This window comes from Canis lupus, chromosome 28 (assembly GCF_011100685.1).
Source record: "Canis lupus familiaris isolate Mischka breed German Shepherd chromosome 28, alternate assembly UU_Cfam_GSD_1.0, whole genome shotgun sequence".
In the NCBI taxonomy this organism is placed as follows: Eukaryota; Metazoa; Chordata; class Mammalia; order Carnivora; family Canidae; genus Canis; species Canis lupus.
Window position 1 is genome coordinate 1178497 of NC_049249.1, and position 24468 is coordinate 1202964.

Consider the following 24468-nt stretch of genomic DNA (forward strand, 5'->3'; position numbering starts at 1 on the left):
CCTATCCTACATGCTGTTCTCAGATTAGGCATCTGCAAGCTGAGGCTCCCACTGCCAGCCTGGCTTTCCCCTCATACCTACTCTTCTTCTGCAGAGGGGTGCTCTTTCCTTCTAGAATCAGTGGGGCCAGCTGAGCTCTGCTCTTAGCTACCCTCAGTCTCGATGGACAGCAAACAGGAAAATCAGATTCAGACTGCTTAGATTCCTCCCAAACACTGGCTCAAACAGAGTGTCAGGGCTGGCCAAGGGGGAGGCCAGGCTGACAGCTCCAGGAGCCCAGGCAGCTGCTGGGCAAAAGCTCTGGTCTCCATCTCAGGCAGGCCAGGTTGCTCCTCTCAGCCTTCCTGGCTGGAAGAGGGCATGATGCAAGGAGCTAGTCCTTTGTGCAGCAACTACAATCGGAGGCAGAGAAAGCTGAGGCTACCCACTAAGCGAGAAGACATCCCATGTTATCTACACTTTGACTCCCCTACCTGCACACACACACACACACACACACACACACACACACACCAGCCCACACATGGATGGACGAGGAATGAGACGTCTCCAGAGTACATTTCCCTCCTGCTGGCACTAAGCCCTCATCAGGTAAGTGCTAACATATGCCTCCACTTCTCTTTCACAGCCCCACCCACACCCCATTTCCACCCCCTCAGGGACTTTCTCTGACCCTGTAGCAAACTGATGGATTAATTCACCCTGATACTGTCTTACTCTATGAGCTTTGCAAGGATATTATTTTTGCAGTACAGAAGGAAAAATGTTAAGTCAACGAATGGCTCTCTGATGATGAAATTGCTGAATTCACCACCAGCCCCTCAGAAGAGATTGTGGGGAGAAGGGGTGAGGTCTCTGGAGGGAAGAAAACCCTCTTTCTCCTGTTCATGAGGGTAGCTTTTGTTCTAGAAATGCAGAGACCCAGTCCTAGCTCAGCGTGGGATGTCTGGAATAATTGCTCCTCGAGGGCACAGGTAAACTTCTAATCTTTCAAGATTCTCAGCACATCCAGGTCCTCAGTGTTTCTGTGCTCAGCTCATTTGCTGGTCATCCATCACCTTTTCCAGGAAGTTTTCCAAGCCCCCAGAGTCTAGTAGGTCTTCTCTTTTATATGGTTTCATATACAAACCTCTATATGCAGCATCACTGATACTTAAGTAAATGACCCTGTCCAATCCCCAAGGCCAGATGCTGGCTCTCACTCATCCGTGTCCCTCTTCCTTGAGCCCAGGCCTTGTGCATGGGGGAAGTAATGGGTGAACGTCTGTGGAATGAAGGATGTTCTATGTAAGTGCGTTCAGGCTGTTTTTCTCCTGGGAAAAACATGAGCAACCCCAGGGCTTTCACTCTTCCTAATAGAGTTCTTGAAATTTCAGGAAGATCTAGAAAAAAATTTTAAAGCCCATGGATAATCTGGATACCTTATCAACCCCGGTGGCACCTGAGTCCTATGCCCTTGTTTGCATTTAGGCTGGCAATCAAGGTGACCTCAAGTGGATGACTTTATGCATCCATAGTGTCCAGCCTGTGGCAGTGAGGACCCATCTCCCACAGAGGAATTGGCCTCCCCTTGAGTCCCATATTCACTCTGGAGGCAAGCGGGTTTTACTAATACTAAGCTCAATGGTCACATAAAATTAATGCTGTTAATTTGAGTTTTATGGCTGTTGTAATTGTGTTTGTATTTATAAATTTGTGTTTATTTTATACTTGTAAACAACTATCAATTTGAATGTTTACATGGAAGTAAAGCAATTTCAGCAGCAATAATTGAAGTCAACATGAGCATGTTGAAGAATGTTCTGTGCTTTGTAAGGATGGTACTCAAGTTTGAGAAACACAGTTATGGGGTATTCTCACTCACTCCCTTTTCCTGGGTGAGCGCTGGGAGTGGCTGCAGGAAGGCTGGAAGCAGGGCCCCAACTAGGCTTTGAGCCTCACCCCTGGACCTTCTCTTCAGGTCCTTGTGCTCTGCTCCAACCCAGGTTCAGCATGGCCCAGGGCAGAGCAATATGTACCATGCACATGCACATACACACTAAAAAACTCATACCCACATGAATGGATGCATGTACACACAGGGTCTGGCTTCTGGTGCCAGGCTTTGAGCTCTCGATGTAGCATTTTCATGAACTGCTTATTCCATCTTCCCTACAGCTCAGCACATCCAGGTCCCCATTTTCCCTATGCTCAGATCATCTGCTGGTGGGGCCTTAGCTTGGGTCTCACTGGGACCCATCAGAAGCATAGCAGAAAATCAGACAAAACACACTGTGCTGTCTTCACTAATCCTCACACCAATGTGCAAGCATACACCAGATTCCTTCTCCAAAACCCTCTGACAGAGGCCCAAAGCACACTGAGTCCTCGGGGCCAGTAGGCCACTCAGTGTTTGTCACAAGTCAGTAGGTTTTGTCCTCAAATTTGTTTATGACACTCCGAGTATTTAAGTCAACAAACATTGATTGAGCACTTACTGTGTGCTTGCTCTCCTAAGAACCTGGGACCAGGAGGCTCCCTACTGGAAACTTGGACCTTGCTGGCTGCTGCCTTCCTACCTCTGTCTCCTCCTCTTCAGCATCTGCCTAGGGCTTTATTTCCTAGGGCTGCAAGATACTGCAGATTTTCTCACGGTTCTGGAGGCCAGAAGTCTGAGATCAAAGTGCCCGTAGGACCGGTTTTTCTGGGGCTCTCTGCTTAGCTTGTAAATGACCGTCTTCTCCCTGTGTCTTCTTCACATGGTCTTCCATCTGTGTTTTAATCCCCTCTTTTTATAAGACTATAGTCATATTGGATTAAAATCTAACCTTGTGACTTCATTTTACCTTAATTACCTCTTTAAAGACTTTATCTCCAAATAAGATCACATCCTGAGGTACTAGGGGTTAGGACTTCAACATGTGAATTTGAGAGGTACACAATTCAGACCGTAATAGCATCCATCACCAAGCACTTCAGACCCTGCTGACTCCCACCCTAATGGGTTCCACCGTCTTTGATGGAGCATTCATCTTTCCCCACCAGCCTCCTACCTGGACCCCCTTTGTGATGTCACATTCCCCAGTCAATTTATTCCTTAATACCTGGCATTCCTCTCTCTCAACCCTTCTGTCTTCCTTCCCCCAACTTCCTTTTTTCTTCATCCTCCCACACAACCTTCTGGTCTCCCTTCAGGGCCTTTGTTTTCTTTCCCAGCTTCACTGTCATTACTCTTCAGCTGAGCTCCCACCTTGGTTCTCTCTCAAGATCTCCTTCTCACTCACAGCTTTTGTCAACCTTCATAAGAAAGGAAGGCACAGCACAAAAAGAGCTTTGTGACAACTCTCTTGAGTTGGCTAGGTCCTCATCCATTACAAAGTACTCTTAAAATCAAAGCTAATTTCATTTTGCAAGGACCAAGGAGTCCAAGGTTAGAAGCTGGGGTTCTTCATGCATATAGACAGCAAATGTGGACAAAGGCAGCCCCCAGTGTCACTTCTAACCTAAGGTAAGATGTGATTAAATGTTTGTCTTTTTATAGTAAAAGCCATACTTACTCATCTAGAAAACTTTAAAAATATGCATTGTATAGAATGCAAAATTGTCAACAATTATAAACTGGAGGTAATCACTTTGACAATTCACTGCATTTAACAATATTTCTAAGAATATTTTGTTTATCTAGTGAATGGAGTATCCATCTATCAGCCCTTTGTTTACCTCTTTTTTATAAGTGATTTTGAATTAAGTTATTTGAGCTTTCAAGGTAATATTGTCTTTTTCCAAAAATGGAGAGATTTTTCTGTCACTTATTTATAACCTTTCTGTTTCATATTTTCATTGAATTTGTTGTAACTTCCAGAACTTTAAATAAAAACTGTAATAGATGACATATTTTATCTGATTTCAATGGAAACACGTGCAGATTATTTTGCTACCTAGTTTAAGATACTTTATATCATATGAAGAAAATTTCTTTTCTCAGTTTTAAAAAATAACATTGGAGGGGCACCTGGGTGGCTTAGTCGGTTAAGCATCCAACTCTTGATTTCAGTTCATTTCATGATCTCAGGGTTGTGAGATGGAGCCCCAGGTCAGGCTCCATGGCATGGAGCCTGCTTAAGATGATCTCCCCTTCTGCGCCTCCCCCTCTAAAATTTAAATAATAATATATAGTTGTTGTATTACATTTCTTTTTAGATGGATGTATTAATTTATAGTGATTCTCAAAAGTTGTGTGACCATCACTGCTCTCTGATTCTAGAATGTTTCCCTCACCTGAAGAGGAAGCTCCATACCCATGAGCAAGCACTTCCCAGTCTTCTCCTTCCCCCAAATCCCTGGCAGCCACTAATCTGTTTTCTGTCTCTACAATAATTTGTCTATTTGCACATTTCATATAAATAGAATCGTGCATTATATAATGTATAGTGTACCTCATTATGTAGTATACCTTTTGTGTCTGACTCCTTTTTCTTAGCATAGTTTTCAAAGATCATCTCACACTGTAGCATGGATCGGTACTGTGTTCCTTTATATGGCTGCAAAATATGCCATCATACGGATATACCGCATTTTCTCAATTCATCATTTGATGGTCATGTAGGTTGTTTTTACTATTTTTTATTAGGAATAATGTTGCTATGAATATTCATATACAAACTCTTGTGTGGACCTACATTTTCAAGTATCAGAATTGCTAGGCCATACAGTAACTATTTTTTGCTTTTCGAAGAACTGCTAGAATGCTTTCTAAAGTGGCTGCACCATTTCACCTCCCTACAGACTAATGATGTTAAGTATCTTTTCATGTGCTTATTGCTCATTTATATATTTTTCTAAAGAAATATCTTTTAAATATTTTGCTTATTTTTAAATTGGAATATTTGTATTTTATTGTTGACTTATAAGAGTTCTTTATATGTTTTGGGTACTAACCCTTTCAGATATGTGTTGTGCAAGTATTCTCTTCCATTCTATGGATTGTTTTTCACTTTCTTGATAATGTCCTTTGAACACAAAAATTTTTAATTTTGATGAAGTTCAACTTGTATTTCTCTGTTTGCTTGTGCTTTTGGTGTCATATCTAAGAGACCATTGCCTGATCCAACATCATGGATATTTACACCTTTGTCTTCCTATAAGAGTTTTATAGTTTTAACTACTACATTTAAGTCTTTTTCATTTTAGTTTTCACATATGGTGTGAGGTAGGGATCTAACTTCACTCTTTTGCATATAGATCTATCCAGTTGTCCCAGCACTATATAAAAGATTGTTCTTTCCCCTATTGAATTATCTTGGTGCCCTAATTGAAAAATTTCAATTAGTTATTATTTTCTGTTTATAAGTGATATTGATATATTCACTTTTTTAGTGCTGTCTTTGAAAGGCATTGTTATCAGGTTTCCATAGTGTCATAAAATGATTTGCATCTTTTTCTATGGTTTGGAAAACAAAAGGTCTAAAGTGGTTCAATATCTAAAATGTTTAGGTCCCTTGAGCCTCCAGAGTGGTTCTGCTTACTCACCCTGATACTTCTCTTATTTGGTGGCAGTCCCAGGTTTCTGCAAAGTGATGAGTTTAAACCACAAGTGAATACTGTTAAGTTATATTTTAAGAACAAGTCACTATTTAAGAGTGATTTTATCCATTCCTCCCGCCATCCATGTCAGCATAAGTTATCCTCTACATTAAGAGTTTGCTTACCCAAGGTTCCTGTCATCTTTCATTTATTCTGAATGCCCATCATTTTTTCCTGATCTCCAGCTGCTGCTACTTAATCTAAAGAAAATACAACCTGTGGAGTTGACATGTTTGCTTTTCTAAATACCTTGCATCTGTCTTTACACTAAAATTTTCTTCTCGGTGTGATGGTTACAGCATAGGCTTTGAAACTACACTGACTGGTATAAAGCCTGACTCTGCTGTACACCAGCTGTATAGTCTTGGCAAAGTCTCAGCCTACTTACCTATCAAACTAATCATAGGACCCACCTCATTAGATTGTGGAGAGCACAGTGTTCACAGGATATCTAGAGCAATGCTTGGTGCTTAGAATATCAAGGCAACATTCATCTTAAAGGCTGAAATTCCAGAGCCATGACTCATTTTATTTCCTTTGCACACTGATTTCTAAATAGAAACGTTCTCACTAGTGCTCTACTATTTCTGGCTCAGCTGCCTCCCCTCCCCTTAGATTGTGCCTGGATTCTACCTACTTACTGAGCTTTCCTCAAACACCAAATAGCTTTTCTAAGAAGAGTTTAACAAGTAGGGCTATTGCCTCATTTCTTTTTCTTTTTTCTTTCTAAGATCCTCCCCCCTTTCACAATGAATTTAGAAAGTCTGTGATTCTGCTACATCTTGAAAATTGTGATAAGATGTCATCCCCATGGCTGATGTCCATTCTAAGATGATCTCATGACTTCCTGTTGCACTGAGGCTAGCAGAGAAAATGCATCCCACATGAAGTCCACCTAAAGGACCATGGCCTTAGTTAACCACATACACATTGATGACAACAAATCTATCTTCATCTCATGTAATACTCTTCCAAGCTCCAGATCTTTCTAACTCCCTTCTTGATATTTCTATAACAAATTGAGCTTTTTCAAAAGTGGACTCATTGGTATCCCAGTAAATCTTCTACTTTCGTTTTCCATCATCTGGAAATGGCACCAATATTTACTGGCCACCTATTTGAAAAACCTGGAAGTCATTCAGGACACAGTTCTCTTACCACCCTCCTCAAATGCTTGCCAAAATCTCTCACTTCCATCTCTCAAATCTCTTAAGCTCATTCTGCATGTTAACCGTACACCTTGTTGCCAACAGTGCTTTCTCTCATCCACTCTTAGCCCTGCAAATGCAAACTTGACTTGCTTACAATTCCTAATTTTCTGCAAATGCAAACTTGACTTGCTTACAATTCCTCAAGAGCTCTTGCAGTTTTCAGTGGGGAGTGAGGGGTGGGAATTCAAGTTTTATAATTTTGTCTCCTAAGCCCTACTTGACCTAACTGCCCATCTGATGCAACAGAGAACACAAAGATGTTCTTGTCAAAGGCCCATTTCTCCATGTCTGTTCAGGATGCAGCCCTCTCTCACCTGCTTCACTGTTCTAAGATTTCCCCCAAATATGTCTTGAATACATCCATTCACTCCCTCTTGGCATCTGACAAGCTTTATCCAAGCCACATCGTCCCTTGTCTGGACTTCTGCAATAGCCTCTTAAGTGATCTCCCTACTTATTCCTTTCTTCTTTTGCTACTGTACCAATCCATATTTCACATACAACCAGGATGAGTTTGGAACATGAATCTGATCATGCTACATGCTACTTCTCTTTTTAAAACCACCTGCAAACAGAATCAGGCATACACTAAGATAGCATGATTGGAGAAGGCCCCTTTGAAAAAGTGACAAAGCTGAAACCTCAAGGATAAGTAAAGAGTTGGCCAGAAGAGTGACAGAGAAGGGTTTGCCCTCCACTTAGAGGAGAGAGTAAGTGCAAAGGCCCTGAGGTATGAAAGCTTGAAGCACATAAAGAAAGCTAATGGGGCTGGAACACGGTGAGTGAATCAATGAATGCTGTGAAATGGTGATGGAGAAGGTATCAAAGCCTGGGCTTTGGAGGCCATAAAACAGGTACTTCCATAATTATTTCTAAATCTGCATATATGGAGTCTATTTTTGCCCACCAGCTGTAAGCTCCACAGGGAACCATCCATGCCTGTTCACTGTCTGCTTCACATGCACAGTACAGTGTCTGGCACATAGCAGGTGCTAAATCTTTATAGAGTGTATGAGGGGAGAAATGTCTCCAGAGTTCCAACCAGGCCAAGTGGCTGGCAATTGCCCAAACGTCTTGTGCCATTCCCTCTTCTAAGATCCTCATTCTTGTCTAGCTCAGTGATTATCAACCAACAAGCAATTTTGCTTCCAGGGAATGTTTGTTAATATCCAGGACATTTTTGACTGTCACAATTGTAGGGAAGGGGATGCTACTGGCATCTGGTGGGTAGAGGCCAAGGCTGCTCCTGAATATCTTACAGTGGAGAGAGGACAGCTCTCCCTGACATGAAGACAATTACTCAACCTAAAATGTCAACATCAAGAGTGAGAAGCCCGCTCTTACTAATTCTACCTGTTCTACCTCCAAAGGTTTGGAAGCAAACCTTTGTGAACATTGCCTCTTTTTGGAAAGTTTTCCTTGTCAACCAGTGTGAGTTTGGGGGGCCCTCGGCTGAGCTCCCCAAACCTCCTTTATGTGATTCACCCCCTTGTTTTGCAGCTGCCTATTCTATCTACATGTTTCATCAGCCTAACACACAGTGAGACATCCATGTATTTTCTCGAATGAATGCCACTCCCTGAGCTGGGGACAGACAGGAGTATGCAAATGAATTCTGTAACAACATTTTAAATCTTTTTTTTTTAATTTTTATTTATTTATGATAGTCACAGAGAGAGAGAGAGAGACGGGCAGAGACACAGGCAGAGGGAGAAGCAGGCTCCATGCAGGGAGCCCGACATGGGACAGGATCGCGCCCTGGGCCAAAGGCAGGCGCCAAACCGCTGCGCCACCCAAGGATCCCTGTAACAACATTTTAAAACCTGTAGTTGACATATGAACTTATAGGTAGCAGGACTTACCCATATCCCATCTCTCTGGAAACCTGCCTGTTTTCAGGTATCTGTGCTGGTGTGTACCCTACAGAAATGGCAATTTCCTATGGCTCTGACCTAATAGCATAGTTCACTCCTTTAAACGTTGCCTTACATTTTCAGTTACTCAAGTTTATTTATTTATTTTTTTCAGTTACTCAAGTTTAATCCCACTATAATAAGACATAGAACAAGGGCATTTGGCGGGTTCTTAACAATGAAAAATATAGGGCTGACATTTCATTTGCAGTTGGCTTTTCTGTGAGTCAGGACCTGCTTGATCCACCAACAAAAATAGAAATCCCTGTGGCCACATGCTTGCAAGCCTCAGATCTTGTGCCCATCATAAGAAACATTTGAAGCCCTCCTCTTTGGATTCAGGTTAGAAATGGATTCTGGTTGAAATGCTGTGCCCTTTGGAAGGGATCTTCCCCCCCTTCCCTTGTCACGGCCCTCCCAGCTCTAGCTCCTGCTCCCTTCCTTCCCCTGTCCCTCCTTCTCTGGCCCTGTCCCTAGAGTTCTGGTCCTGCTGGCTGGGGAAGGAGCAAACGAGGTGCTGGAGGTGAGGGCAGGGCTAGGCACATCACCTCCAGCTCACTGCTTCTGCCACTGCTAGGGAAGCACCCCAGCGTGGGACCTTGAGCATTCACTGCCTTCTTGCAGGGCTCTGTTCCTCCTTGTCCAGCTCCTGCACTTGGCCCCGGGCCTGCCTTCTCTCCAGCATCTCCTCAAAAAAGATCTGGCAGCTAAAGCCCTCTTGGATGCCATAATGGGCGTGCTTGAGCAGAGCCTCCAATGTGGGGAAGACCCGACAGCAGGCCACACAGCGCAGCCCGTAGTTTGTAGTGACTAGCCAGTCCGGAGTGTCCCGCAGCTTCTGCAGGCAGCACTCCAGGGGGCCCAGCAGCTCCGTGTCATCCTGCTCTGGGCAGCAGTTGTTCTTGCTGGCTTCTGGTTCCCAGTGCAGGCCAGTGTTGGAAGCCATCTCAAATGAGGAGCCTTTCCTCCTCTGCCTCTTGATGAACTCGGCTTCACGAATGCGGGGCTTCCTGCTGATGGGCTCAAAGCCTGTCTCAGTCTCCCAGGCCACGGCCACTCCCTGCACCGTCTGCACGTGGGTGTAGAAGGCACACATGCTCTGCTGGGCCGTGTCCTCATCCTCGTATGTGCAGGAGTAGCAGGACTGGTACTGGGAGTAGGACTGGTACTCAGAGGAGGACTGGGAGGATGGAGAGCTGCTCCAGCTCAGCATCACCTGAGCCCTGCTGGCCAAGTAGATGTCCTCCTCATGGAGAATGGCCAGTCCTGGCCACAGAGAGGTCTCCTCTTTCTTTACAGCCCCTGAGAGGTAGAAGGACTTTTTCGTCAGTGTCCCTGCAGGGGTCAGTACCACAACCCACCTTCAGGACCCTGAACCGGTGTAGGCTTCAGGGCCCCTGAGCAGGGACTGTTCCCTCCTGTATCTGTTTCCTCATAAAATGGAGGTGACAATGCTTACCTTATGGGGTACTGATAGGGATCATATAATGCATGAATGTAATCACCAAAAACTCGACTAAGCCCCCAAAGACCATCAACTGGGGAGTAGACAGATTATGATTCATCCATACCCTGCAAGCCTATTCACTGGTGAGAAGGAATGTGGATGAATCCCTAATGCATTCTGTTAAGTGAAAGCACCCTCGGTAAAGAGGCCATATAGTATAGGATTCCACCTAGATGATGTTCTAGAAAAGGTAAAGCTAGAGGGAGAGAGAAGAGATCACAGGTTCCCAGGAGCTGGGGTGGCCAGGGAACTGACTGTAAAGGGTCACAAGGAACCTTTGGTGATGATGGAAATATTCTGTATCATGATTGTGGTGGTTACACAAATGTACACTTATCAAAATTCTTCAAATTGTATGCTTAAAGAGGCGCCTGGGTGACTCAGTTAATGTCTTCCTGTAGATCAGATCATGATCCCAGGGCCCTGGGATCCAGCCCCATATCAGTATCCCTGCTCAGTGGGGAGCCTGCTTTTCCCTCTCCCTCCACTACTCTCCCTGCTTGTGCTCTCTCTGTGTCTCAAATAAATTAATAAAATCTTTTTAAAAAAATCTTTTTTAAAATTGTACACTTAAAACTTATGATATTTCTGTATTTAAATTAATAGCTCAATAAAGCCAATTTAAAAAGCCAGAGTGGCCCTCTCTCCGCATCTCAGTTCTCTGCTACCCCAAGGAAGAATGGTTCCCACTCCATGACTATGAGTCCCCTCCCATGCTCCACTTGCACAAACCTCAGCCATGGTCACTCTGGCACACCTTCCCGCCTGCCACCTCTCTCTGGTCCTGGAGGTCCTAGTGTTGGAACACACTTCCTTCAAAATACTTCTCTCCATTTCCCTCCCACCTCTGCCCAGTGTCACCAACTCTATTCCTCTGCTTCCCCAAATCTAGACAGCTCAAAAAGCTAATGGATTGGAAATAATCCCTGTATTCCAAAAGTAACCCCAATGCCACTCATACACAGCACCTAGGAAAATGTACTCTGATGGAGTGATGAGAAGTCACACTTGTACCTACAAAGAGACAATGCTCCCTAGTTGAAAGCGGAAATACTGTAATTGTGTTCTCTTACCAGATAAATCCGGAGGTTTGCCTTATAAAAACAAGGCGGTGCCAGCACAAAAAAATTAGCAGATTAATGCAAAATAAAAGTAGTCCAGAAAAGGATCATATTATATATCTGAATCTTTAAAAGATTTTATTTATTAAAGAGAGAGAGAGAGAGAGAGAGAGAGAATGAACAAAGGGAGGGGCAGAGGGAGGAGAGAAAAAAATCTCCAGCAGAATACTCGCTGAGCTTGAAGCCTGACTCAGACTTGAGCTCCTGAGTCAGGTGATCTCAGACTCCCCCTGAGATCACGACCTGAGATGAAATTAGGAGTTGGACACTTAACAGACTGAGCCACTAGGCACTTACATATATTTGAACTTTTAAGAGATAAAGCAAATAACAAAAGTCTGGGAGTCAATAAGTGATGCTGAAAATTTTTATTCGCTATTCTTTTTAAACCACCATGGGTTTCACCTCATATAAAACAATTAGGAATATTTTCACATGGTACTAGGGCTGTGTTTTAATTAAAAGTGTGTAGAAAGAAAATATAAGTTAACATCCTAATTATAGGACCATTTTTCTGGACCGAAATGATCTCAATCATCACAAGCATCAGGGGTCCTTATCATCTTTTTTTAACTTCATTGGTTTAAAAAACCTTCACTGTTTCAATTTTCACTTCTCTCTGCTTTTTAGTGAAACTGCAATGAGCAGCTCAGTGAAGGAAATGAACAAGCAATTCCCAGGAGAAGGAATGCAGATGGCTGAGAAACAGAGGAGATGTTCAGCCCCACTCAACCTAACTATAATGAGGAAACTACAAATTAAAAACACATGATGTGCAGTGTATTGCATTTGCCCGGAAGACAGACAGGATTGGAAAAGATGGACCATTCTCTGGGCAAGTGAGGGCATAAGGAAGTGAAGACTTTTTATATTCTACTGTAACAGAGAGCCTGCCTTTCTCCGAGGAAACTGGATAGCAGGCACTGCAATTAAAAGTGGATGTGTTCCTTCACTCAGCCTTTTACTCTTCCATCTCTTTCCTGGGAAATGTTCATACTTCGTGCTATGCGCATGAAATAATACATAGAGAAATATTTGTTGCAGTATTATTTATAATAGGAAAAAAGGGAAACATTTCAAAGATCCATCAAAAGAAAAAAGTTACCTAAAGTACAGCATAATCAAACTATGGAATACTACACTACATTAAAAAAAGAAATCTATGCATACTAATAAATGAATTCAAGTGAAGTGCAAACAAAGCAAAATGCAAGGGAATTCCGCTTTAGTGAAAATTAAACATACTACCCTCTCCCGCAAAAGCCCCAAACCAAATCTTTGTTGTCTATGCATGCAAAACATAGGGGGGCATCTGAAGATAATCACATCCCCCCTGGGAATGGTGGTGACCTTGGGAAGAGGGAGAGACATTAGATGGGGCTATAGGAGATTATATATGCCAGAGGTGGCCACACTAGTGTATCTCCCACGCCACATGTTCTTCTTACGAGTTGACACTCCATGGAAAGATGGGATCCCTCTTCTGAAAGCAGGGTGGACTTTGTAGGCACCTCCATCAATTGAAGGCAGGAGAGTAATACTTCCAGACTTTCAAGGCTGGGTCATAAAAGATCCTAGGACTTCCTCCTCCTCCTCCCCCTCCCCCCCTTCCTTCTGTCTCTCTCTCTTTTTCTCTCTCTCTCTGTTTCTCTGTTTCTTTCTTTCTGCTTTCTTTAGGACTCAGCCACCATGTTGCAAGGAAGCCCAGGCCACAAGGAGGTGTTCCAACCAACAGGTCTGGCAGGGTCCCAGCCAACCAGCAGATATGCCAGTGAATGAGCCTTCAGATGATTCTGCTGTCTAGCCTTTAGGATATTCCAGCTGGGTCCCCAAACATCTCAGAGCAGAGACTAGCCATCCCCTCCAAGTCCAGCCATCTACCCTGCCTGAATTCCTGACCCTCAGAAGCCATGGGCAGAGTAAAAGATTAATCTTTTACTAGGTTTGGGGGCAACTTGTTACAGGGCCATCATAATTCAACTGATTTTGATTTTATCTGTAATGTTTAAATATGTTCTAGTTCCAATGCCTCGCTACCATAGTGCAGTGTCCTGGTGGAGCACCATGTTTCCCTAGGGACAACTGGGGAGCTGATGCCTACTACCCATCATCCATTCAGGTGTTTGTTTGCTTCCAGTATTCACGTACAGCAGTTTCAAGGTTGTTAACCTGTATCCCTCTGGGAAACTGCTTTACTACCTACATTAGTGTTTATATGCACTTGCTTTTGTCTTTAGCCTTGCTTTTTCTACTCAAAACACTATCTTCCATAGTCACATGACTCACCTCCTTTATTCTCCAGAATCTACATATGTTCTTTTGAATTTCCTCAACAATCCTGCCAGATAGGGCATTATTAACAATACTTTACTGAGTGAGGTTGAAGCTCAGAGAGATTAGGTAAGGCTCAGGCAGGAGGGATGAGCTGGAGTGCTTACATCTCAGGCAGGGAGGTGGGGCTGCTTTGCCATGCTGTCCCCCTGCATTTTTTAAATAAATGCTGCTGCTTGTTGTTTGGTTTTCTTTTTAAGATTTTATTTATTTATTTGGCAGAGAGAGAGAGAGAGAGAGCACAAGCAGGAAGAGAGGCAGGCAGAGGGAGAAGGCGAAGCAGGCTCCCCGCTGAGCAGGGAGCCTGACATGGGGTTCTTCTATCCCAGGATCTGGAATCATGACCTGAGCCGAAGGCAAGATGCTTCACCGACTGAGCCATCCAGGTGCACCTGCCATACTGCCTTAAGGCTATTTCCTGAGGGGCCACTTCCTAGCAGGTGGCTTAGAGCAAAGCCCCCCAAAGGTGTGCCAATAGCCTTCACCCCCACGTGGTCTCTGGGTTGCTTCTGTCCACAGGAAGGCCCTCTTTCCCAGGCCCTCTCCTTGCTCCAGGCAGATACTTAGCTAAGTAAGGCCACCCATACAGGGTTCTTGCCCTCCCTCAGGGGAAAGAAGGGAAAAATGGTTAAGACCCAGGCCTGCCCAGCCCACTGTGTCCCAGGCCCTGAAGTTTTCCAGCTGGTTCTCCAGCCTTGCCAAGAACTTCTGTGCTCCACTGCCTGAGCCAGCAGGGATGGTGTGCAAAACCCCAAAAGGACCAACACAGCATTTTCTTGGAGCTCTGAGTCTTAGCCAACTCATTTCACACATTGCATGTAAGCCCTAAACCTCATCAAGAAGGCCTGGAGTGTTAACTTTTATTCTAAAATGTCCTCTTCCCAGCCTCGGTTTTCTCAGCCAGGAAGAGGCTGACAGGAAGTAAAGGAGCCACAGGCACGGCAGGAAGCAGGGATGCCACTTCTCCTTTCTCTTCACTTATAAGTCCAGAAGCTGGCTTGTGCCACAATCTCCATGATGGGGGGAGTCGGGTTATTCACCCCAGAGCCCATGAGTATCCAGAAACTGCCTGTCCACTTGGCCAACGAGCCTGACGTTGCCGGGGTGGTGCATCAGTCATGACATTTCTGTGGCCCAGCTGCTATAGGAAATGTTTTAAGCAGGCGGTGTTCTCTTCACGCTAGAAAATAGGGCCCCTTGAAGCAGTACCAGCCACTTTGCTGCTGCCCCACAAAGAACTCCTACGATCAGACTTAACACCCAAAGGAAGGGAGCAAAGCAGAGAGCTGCCCTAGATGCTGTTGACCAGGCACAGGGTGGGCTCCACAGTGAGGAGTCTCTCCTGGTGAAGATCTATTCCAGGAATCATTGATGACTTCAGCCTTGTGCCAACGCTGCAGAGAAAGTGCCAGAAGATGTCTGACCATTTGAGGAGTAAAGAAGTACTCTCTTTTGAGTTCATTTTCTGTTGCTTCTTGTAACTATTAAAAAAAAAAAAAAAAAAAAAAAGTGAGTCAGTGGACCACATAAGGAAAAACTCAGCCACAGAGCCACAGAGAAATGTAATATAAAGAACTCTTCCTCAGGCTCCCAAGCAAGTGAGGAAGGGAGTTTTGCTTATTTTCCCTCCTTCGGCCTTAATGACAGGCTGCTGCTTCTCCGGGGTTTGTTTGGAGCTGTCTCAGGGTTTTGACCTTAACCTCAGGGCACCCACACAAATAGTCAAGGCCTTCTCTGTCATCAGGGAGCAAGGAGGGGGATACCCTTCAGACTGGGCCCCCGGGCATGTCCATGGCTGTGCTCCAGGCCCCAGAGCCCTGCCTCCTTTCTTCCTAGCTCTGGTTCCATGGGATCTTGAATGTTCAATGAGATTTCTGGATGCAAGTGTCTTCTTCCAACATATGCTTCCTTGGAAGGGTGATTTCAGCTAGTAGGAAGGACAGCCCAGCTGGAGGCCATGTACATGGTGACCCAGGAGCTCCAAGATCCTGGCAGCTGGCCACTCCCTGTGCATGTTCTTAGACAGCCACGCTGGGAGCTCTGGGGAAAGGACTGGGTCTTCCTTCTCTCTTTGTCCAAAATATGCTGGCCAAAGGTCACCCTGGACACAGGTCTCAGGCCACCAGCTGCTAACTCCTACTGAATGAACATTCTGGAAGCATGGCTCCACTTGGAAGGTGAGATCCCAGGACCCCAAAGGCCAACAGAAAGTTTCCGTGCTTTCTAAGTGTGCTGGGCTTACTCCCATTCAGCCTTCGGCTCACCTCCAAGGCATTTGCAATGCATATGCTCACAGATAACTGGGATGCTTTATTTCCACCCCCACAATTAGAAGATTTATTGCAGACTCTCCTCTTAAGACTGGCTTCTTCCCATTCAGTCTGTGGAGGCCGAGAAAATTAAGGCCATTCCACTTTAAGTTCAGCGTTAGCACAAGTACAGCCATCCCAGGCCCCTGTGAATAAGAGCTGAACTTTACCTTACTTCAGTTACAGGAAGAAAACAGCTTACAGCTTAACGTCCTAGAAAGCCCCTATTAGAATGAGAACAGAGCCCAAGCCAAGGGCAGGAAGCCCCTATTAGAATAAGAACAGAGCTCAATGCCCTTGAAAGCCCCATATCAAAATGTAAACAGAACTTGAGAAATTCCTCCGCCCCTTCTGGAGGTCCCCTAGACCAGCCTATAAAAACTAAGCTGAAACCCACCTCGGGGTCCAAGTCCCTGCTCCGCTGTGTTGGGTGCACTTGGACCCAAGCTCGAGCTTGTAAATAAACCCTCGCGTGTTTGCATCGGTGTCGGCTCCTCGGTGGTTTCTCGGATTCGCAATCTTGGGCACAACACAGTCCTCCAGAGAAAAGTGTCTCTTCTGTGAGACGATACAGTTGCTTAAAGATGGTGAAGGTGTCCTGGGAGAGGCCAGTCACTGTTCCTTCCACAACACACCACCCAAAGCCCTATAGCTGATCCTAGGCCCTCCAGGAATGATTTCTGGCCAGGCCAAGTGAGGCTGCAAGCAATTTCCCCAGAAAGGAACCTGAGTATAAGATTTAGGGGCCTGAATATGAGGCCACACGGGTCCACTGCCAGCTGTACTCCATCAGGGCAGTGAGACTGGCTCCAGCCTCTCTCCACCTTAGGGTGGGGTGCTTGTATTTTCCCTCTTCTTGTCCTTCCTTGATTAGATTTATTTCTAAATATTTTATTATTTTTGATGCTATGTAAATGTGGAGGCCGAGAAAATTAAGGCCATTCCACTTTAAGTTCAGCATTAGCACAAGTACAGCCATCCCAGGCCCCTGTGAAGAAGAGCTGACGTTTACATTACTTCAGTTACAGGAAGAAAACAGCCTACAGCTTAACCTCCTAGAAAACCCCATATTAGAAGGAGAACAGAGCTCAATGCCCTTGAAAGCCCCATATCAGAACGTAAACAGAACTTGAGAAATTCCTCCAGCCCTTCTGGAGGTCCCCGAGACCAGCCCTTAAAACTAATAAGCTGGAACCCACCTCGGGGTCCAAGTCCCTGCTCCGCTGTGTCTGTGTCGGGTGCACTTGGACCCAAGCTCGAGTTTGTAAATCAGCCCTCGTGTGTTTGCATCGGTGTCGCCTTCTCGGTGGTTTCTCGGATTCGCAATCTTGGGTACAACAGTAAATGTAACTGTTTTCTTAATATCTTTTTCACAGTAAACCTTAGGTTTTTGTTGTTTTTTGTTTTTTTTTTTTTTAAGATTTTATTTATTTATTCATAGAGACAGAGAGAGAGAAAGAGAGGCAGAGGGAGAAGCAGGCTCCATGCACGGAGCCCGACGCGGGACTCGATCCCAGGACTCCAGGATCACGCCCTGGGCTGAAGGTGGCGCTAAACTGCTGAGCCACCTGGGCTGCCCTGTTCCTTATTCTTGTACAGAAGTACAATGTTGTGCCCAAGATTGCGAATCCGAGAAACCACCAAGGAGCCGACACCGATGCAAACACACGAGGGTTGATTTACAAACTCAAGCTTGGGTCCAAGTGCACCCGACACAGCGGAGCAGGGACTTGGACCCCGAGGTGGGTTCCACCTTATTAGTTTTAAGGGCTGGTTTCTGGGACCTCCAGAAGGGCTGGAGGAATTTCTCAAGTTCTGTTTACGTTCTGATATGGGGCTTTCAAGGGCATTGAGCTCTGTTCTTATTCTAATAGGGGCTTCCTGCCCTTGGCTTGGGCTCTGTTTTTATTCTAATATGGGGCTTTCTAGGACGTTAAGCTGTAAGCTGTTTTTTTCCCCTGTAACTGGAGTAACAGTAAACTTCAGCTCTTATTCCCAGGGGCCTGGGATGGCCGTACTTGTGCTAACACTGAACTTAAAGTGGAATGGCCTTAATTTTCTCGGCCTCCATAACAACAGTTTGAATTCAACTTTGCTGATTTTTATTCATACTAAAGGTTTTTTGTGAACTCTTCAGGATTTTCTATACATAAGATCATGATCTGCAAGTACAGTCTGACTTCTTCCCTTTCAATCTGGATACCTTTTATTTCTTTCTATTTCCAGATCACCCTGGCAAGAAGTTTCGTCTATACTGAATCAAAGTGCTGAAAGCCAGCATCCTTGTCTTGTTCCTTATCTTCAGGGAAAGCTGTCAGCCTTTCACCATGGAGAATGTTGCTAGCTGTGGGCTTTTATAAATGGCCTTTCTCATGTTGAAAAAGTTCCCTTTGAATTCTAGTTTCTTGAGTGCTTTTATTATGAAAGGATGTTGACTTTTGACTAATGCTTTTTCTGCATCAATTGACGTGATTATGTGGGGTGTTTTCCCTCCATTCTATTAATGTGGTGTATCAAAATTCTTGACTTTCAAAATATTGAACCACATTTTGCATCCCCAGGATCCCATCTAGCTTTGCTCACATAGGGAGGTCCAGTTCTAACGGCCCCCACTTGCTCCATATGATCATCATGCTCAGGTTGATGAAATGGGAGGAGCACACATGGTCAGGGGGGCAGAACTGGGCTCCAGCACACCTGCAGTGCTTGAGGAATGAACAGAGGGTGGCTGGAACCGTGCACCTTGCGTCTGACCCCCATCACCTGAATGAGCCAGCACCAGGGGCACTGTGAGCATCCACTCCTGGGGAGGAGAGAGAAGCCCTGCCAGGGTCAGGAGGTCAGCTTCACTTGGTTCACTTCACGAGGGAAAGATAACTCTCCTCAGAAGCCATCTCAAGTCCCCCCTGGCTTTCAGAAATTCAACAACTCTGATAAAGATCGAAGAGGAGGCTATATGAATTATATTTAGAGGAGAAGACTATAAGCATCTGCATTTAAGTTTTGCTTTATAGTTTTAAAACAATTCCCCAAAACTTGGAGATAACCCAGCAAGTGTATTATCATTTCACTGGACACAACACCTAATAGGCTATTTGCATAGCACGGATTCATAGGCAGTGGTACATCATAGATGCTGAGATATCACTGTATAGGCCAAATTTTTTTTTTTATTGTTTACCTGCCTTAGTAAAAGAGGTATGAAGGCTCATATCTGAACCATAAAGTTATACACAAATGCAAATTGGCTTATTAGAAAATTCCAGGTCACAAACATTAGTAATGTGATAAGGAGCAGGCGCACTGTAGTACTCAACACCCAGCTCACAACAAATTAAATTGATCACGATAAAGCCCAACTAAGATAATTAAAAGGCAAGAATAGCAGCAATTGAAAATTGATCTCTCAAGACCTCACTGATGAGGTTCTGGAAACAAAGCATGCTTCCCCCAAATTGCCAGCTTTCTTTCTGCACAAGACACATGCAGAAGGAGCTTGGCTTCACTGCGTGAGAGCCAGATAATGTCTTCGCAGGATCCCAATTTTAGTCCTTGCAAAACCTAACTAATACTGGACAATTTTCATATAGAAATGCCAAAACCAAAATAATTTATATTGCCAATATGTAGCCGTCAGTCAAATGTAAAAGATGAAGTCGGCATAACCATGCATTACTCCTGCATAAAGTTGGAAAAGTGACTTGCATTTTCAACAAGTTCACAGACCAGATGGGCAACCAATGGTGGGCCAAGGCCACCTAGTTATGGCTACTGATAGCTAATGGCTAAATCTTTCAAGAACTTTTTGCAAGCGAGTTGTTAAACACACTTCTTATCGAAATTAAACTCGTATAAACTTATATCTAAATAAATTATATTAAACACAAAAGTAATAAATACTTAAAACTCATCAATTCCTAATTATTTTACTAAATTTTATGGCACATTTGCAGCTTGCAAAAGGGCTTGGAGGAAGTATTGACACAGTGGTAATTAGCATAGGGTAAAATCAAGGCCTCTCCTACCCCACCCCTTGTTGATCATACCACTGGGAGCCTCTGCAGACAACTGGTGGAACCCATAGTTCTGGCTGTGAAGACAAACCCACTAAGCAACTTTCCCCCCAGTCTCTCTAACTTTCCAGAAGTTTCCACAGTACAGGCTATATCTTTAATTAACTAATTAAGTAATTATTTATTGAAATATAGTTGACATAAAATATATTAGCTTCAGGTGTACAACATATCGATTGAATAGTTATATACATTATACAATGCTCACCATAAGAGATGTAGTTACTGTCTGCCACCATACAAATATTACAATTTACTGACTATATTCCCTATGCTGTATTTTTTCATCCATGTAACTTATTTATTTTATAACTAGAAGTGTACTTCTTAATCCCTTTGACCTATTTTTGCCATCCCGACTCCCTCCTCTCTGGAAACCTCCAGTTTGTTCTCTGGTTTAATGCAATATCGTTTACAATAGTGTCGATGTGAAAGGAACCTAAGCATCCATTGATGGGTAAAGAAGATGTGGTATATATATGCAGTGGAATACTACCCAGCCATAAAAAAGAGATCTTGCTGTTTAAGATGGACAACATGGATAGACCTAGAAGGTATTATGCTAGCTGAAATAAAGTCAGACAGAGAAAGATAAATACTATTATTTCATTTTATGTATAATCTAAAAACAAACTAATTAAAACCAGAAATAGACTCATATATATTTAGGTTGTATCTTAATCCCTCAGGAAAGTGCTCAGGACCCTCCCACCTGCACATGGATCACAATTTAGAAAGGACATTCCCATTCATCATTTTATGATTCTCACAGCAACCCAGGAATGGGGAAAAGAGTATTCGTTCCCCTCTAATAGATGAGGAACCCAAGCCTCAGAGGAGTAAGGGGGAGTTTTCTGGGTTTACACAACCTGTGGAATATGAACCGAGCTTTCTCCGCTAGATTACCTAGGTGAGAACATTTTATTTAGAAAAGGAGGAGGAGGGTAGCCGGGTGGCTCAGCGGTTTAGCGCCGCCCTCAGTCCAGGGCCTGATCCTGGAGACCTGGGATCGAGTCCCACATCAGGCTCCCTGCATGGAGCCTGCTTCTCCCTCTGCTCTCTCTCTCTGTATCTCTCATGAATCAATAAATAAAATATTTAAAAAAACAATAAAAGGAGGAAGAGGAGGAGGAGGAAAAATAAATACATACATACAAGGTAGACTGGTGGAAAAATGAAACAAATTTTCTGGCAATACATAGCAACAACTCGAAGCTTGTGATACCATCTGTCTTGGAAACCCCCACTTTTAGATATTTATCCTTATGGAGGGGTGTGCCCAAATGTTGCTAGCTGGCTTTTAGTGCAGGTCATTTATACTCATAAACCCCAAAGGGACCCATGTCTCAATCAAGATTTTTGGGCTCAACTGATTGGTTTACATCAGCCTCACCTGGGAATATGTTAGAAATACAAATTCTCGGGCTCCAATCAACTGTGGGCTGGCAATCTGTGTGTAAATAAGTCCCCCCTGTGATTGATTTGGGTGCCTAATAAATTCAGAGGACCCCCTGGGTTAAATAAACTATGGGACAACTAAACGAAGAAATACAATGCCATTTATGAAGGAAGCAGAATAATATGTTCACAATAAAGTGAAAACATATGCCATATAATACTAGTTATGTAAAACACAGTCTATGTATATCTACATGTCACACACATGTAAAGTCTGGAATGACACATGCCAAAATGTGAGCAGCATTTATCTTTGAAAAGGAGGTTCCCCTATCCTCTTATTTTCTAATTTCTGTGCCATAAACACATAAGAAAACAAGCAATCAATTACTTCTAGGTTGATTTGAATACTAATGAAATAAAAATAAAATACAGGCTCACAAGCAAGATTTTGCAAGCCCCATGCCTCCTACCATCCATCCCTAGGATACTCCACACCAGGGCCAGTGGGTCCAACCCAGGGCTTGGGGACAGTACCAGCTCCCCGGGTCAGAGGCAGCATTTGGCTAAAATGCAGCAAACAGGGCTGGGATGAAGAGCAAAACCCTGCCCCTGTCTGCACAGGGTTAAAATAAACTGGCCAGAGAGCAGCCCCGTGGGAAAGACATGACATTTGTTTGTAAGGAAACATAAACAGGGGACAAATGAAGACAGAAATTCGGCTCAGTGAGAGCCTGATCAAAGCCAGCTGGGCCAGCCAGCTCGGCTGCTAGAAGGAAGAGCGCCTGCAGGGTGGGAGGCTCCCTGGGCCAGTCTGGGGGCAGGGAGGGGGCGCCTCTTGCTATGGCGGATGCCCAAGGGAGTAGGGCCTGGAACACAAACTCAGCCAGGCCACGTTGGGTGTGATGGGCTTCAGGCGCTGGGCTTCAGGCGCTTTGAGACCTCAATTAGCCCTTCTAGTTGTCCAGAGGAGACTGTCCACCCAGATCTTTGTCTTCTCAGGCCTCAAGGTCGTAGAACAGAAAAGAGTCAGCATCTATTGCCAACTGTGTGCCAGGCACAGAGCAGGGAGTTTCATTTTGTCATTTAATCTTTATGGTGGTCCTGGAGGAGACACCACCACCACCACCCAGCCCCCACCCTGCTTTCATTTTCCACGTCTAACTTGCCCAAGGTCAAATAGCTGCTAAGCAGCTGAGCAGACATCTGAACTAGGCCCACATCCATCTGCAGAGCACAGGCTTTCCCCATCATGGCAAGCCGGGCTGTCATCAGTGCCCCCCTACAGAGTCCTCCCAGGGCCCTCCCCAGGTCCCTCCCTGCCCCTCTGGACACCGGCCACAGCCCACAGTTCTTCCCCCTACTGCCATCCACCACTCCTCTGAACACATAAGCCCCTCACAAAGCTGGTGTGAGCCTTGGGCTTGGCATTATTTCTACCCCATAAGGGTTAAGGCAATTTTGCAATGCTTATTTAAAATTGTGACAGGCAAACGCTAAGCACATATTATAAATCATCATTAATTTAAAGAGACATTTCCCATTGGGAGACAAAAGAGCCTTACAGATCTCATGAACAACAGCTGAGGCTTAGAAGTTACAATACAATGAAGTTTTCTCTCTTGGCCTTGGCCTCAGCCTAAAATACGACCTTTGGTAATTTGCCCTCATTGTTTTAAAAGCATAGACCCAGGCTCCCCACTCAGAATCAGTGAGGCAGAAGGAGGGGTCACCTTCAAGCCTCAGATGGGGTCTGAGAGCGGGACCAGCAACCCCGCGGGTTCCAGGTGTGAGCCACCTCTGGCATAGCCCTGGAATCGTGTCTGTCCCTCCTCTCCTCCCTCATCATCCCTTCCCTCATCCAGGTGAGTCATTACCATTCCCATGTAGGAAGCCACTGAAAGGGGGTGATCATAGCCCACCTGAAGGCACCTTGTGCCCATCCTGGCTAGCATCCATCTTCCTTTTTTTTCCTTCCTTTTTAAATTCAAGTATAATTAATATATAGTGTTACATTAGTTTCCAGGGTACAATATAACGAGTTGACACCTCTATACATTCCTCCGTGCTCATCAAGATTAGAGTGTTCTTAATTCCCTTTATCAGCATCACCCCATCATCATTCCTTATAGGGACAGCAGAGGCTGAGGCTTTTCATGGCAAAACTTCTGAAATTTTGTTTTTAGACATTGTTTCCTCTCTAAAAAGTTTCATTCGTGGAAAATCTCTCTATTCTGGAGCAGATCCCCTTCTTGCTGTCCTGCTCTTCCCCCCACCCCCTCTCTGGGGAAGTGGAGTCTGCTCCCTCAGCCTGGACTTGTTGCAAGGGGAGGCTCTCCCACAATTCAGGTGCACAAAACCCTCCGTGTGGCCCTCAGTGACTTTGCTCATTCTTTCAGGAGTAGGCCAGATCCATGGGAAGAACTGAGAGTGTCTGCCATCACTCCTAGAGGTTCCCATACTGATTTAAGACCCATCCCGTATCAGTTCCTCCAACTACTGGGAGTAACAGGCATCTCTCAGCTAGCTACTCCTAAGCCAGAGAAGAGGATGAGTAAGTATCACCTTGACTTCCTACTTGTTCTGCCTCTCCTGATACCCACAGGTCCCTCTGAGCCTGACTCATGCCCATGTCTGCAGCTGCCTTCACAGCATCCCCACCTTCTACCTCACCCAGGCCCGGGCCTGTCCTGATCTTGTTTCTATCATATCATTGTCCTTCCTGTTACAGCCATCTCATAGCTCATTCTGTCTCCTTCTGGGCCTAGGGACTCTCTTGGCCAGGATCACCTGAGGACACCACCTCAAGTTGGCAAAAGCACTTTATATCTCTCTCACTCTCTACAATGGCAGCCTGGCATTGGAGGCAAAACTTGGACAAAATGATGAGAGAAGAAGGTGCTTCCATTCCAACATCAGGGTCAATCACCCAGAGATAACACTATTATATGTAAAACTATTACTCTGGCCATTTTCATGCTGGTCATCCCATAGACACACTATGATTTTAGGAGTAAAATTTCTATCTGCCCTAGAAAAACTC

At 44.6% G+C, this 24468-nt stretch overlaps 2 protein-coding genes across 2 annotated transcripts in view; both read right to left on the reverse strand.

Moving 5' to 3' along the window:
* Nucleotides 1–9259: 9259 nt before the first annotated feature.
* Nucleotides 9260–22676, reverse strand: FAM170B (family with sequence similarity 170 member B). The gene is given in 4 exon segments (XM_038579221.1): nt 9260–9304; nt 9306–10047; nt 10146–10224; nt 22595–22676. Coding segments are annotated over 4 exon segments (948 nt in total).
* The window catches only part of TMEM273 (transmembrane protein 273), a 56383-nt gene continuing 45826 nt past the window's right edge, over nt 13912–24468 (reverse strand). Inside the window, exon 7 of the transcript XR_005380358.1 lies at nt 13912–15126. The gene's annotated coding sequence lies outside the window, so the exon portion shown is untranslated. The remainder of the gene's footprint in view (nt 15127–24468) is intronic.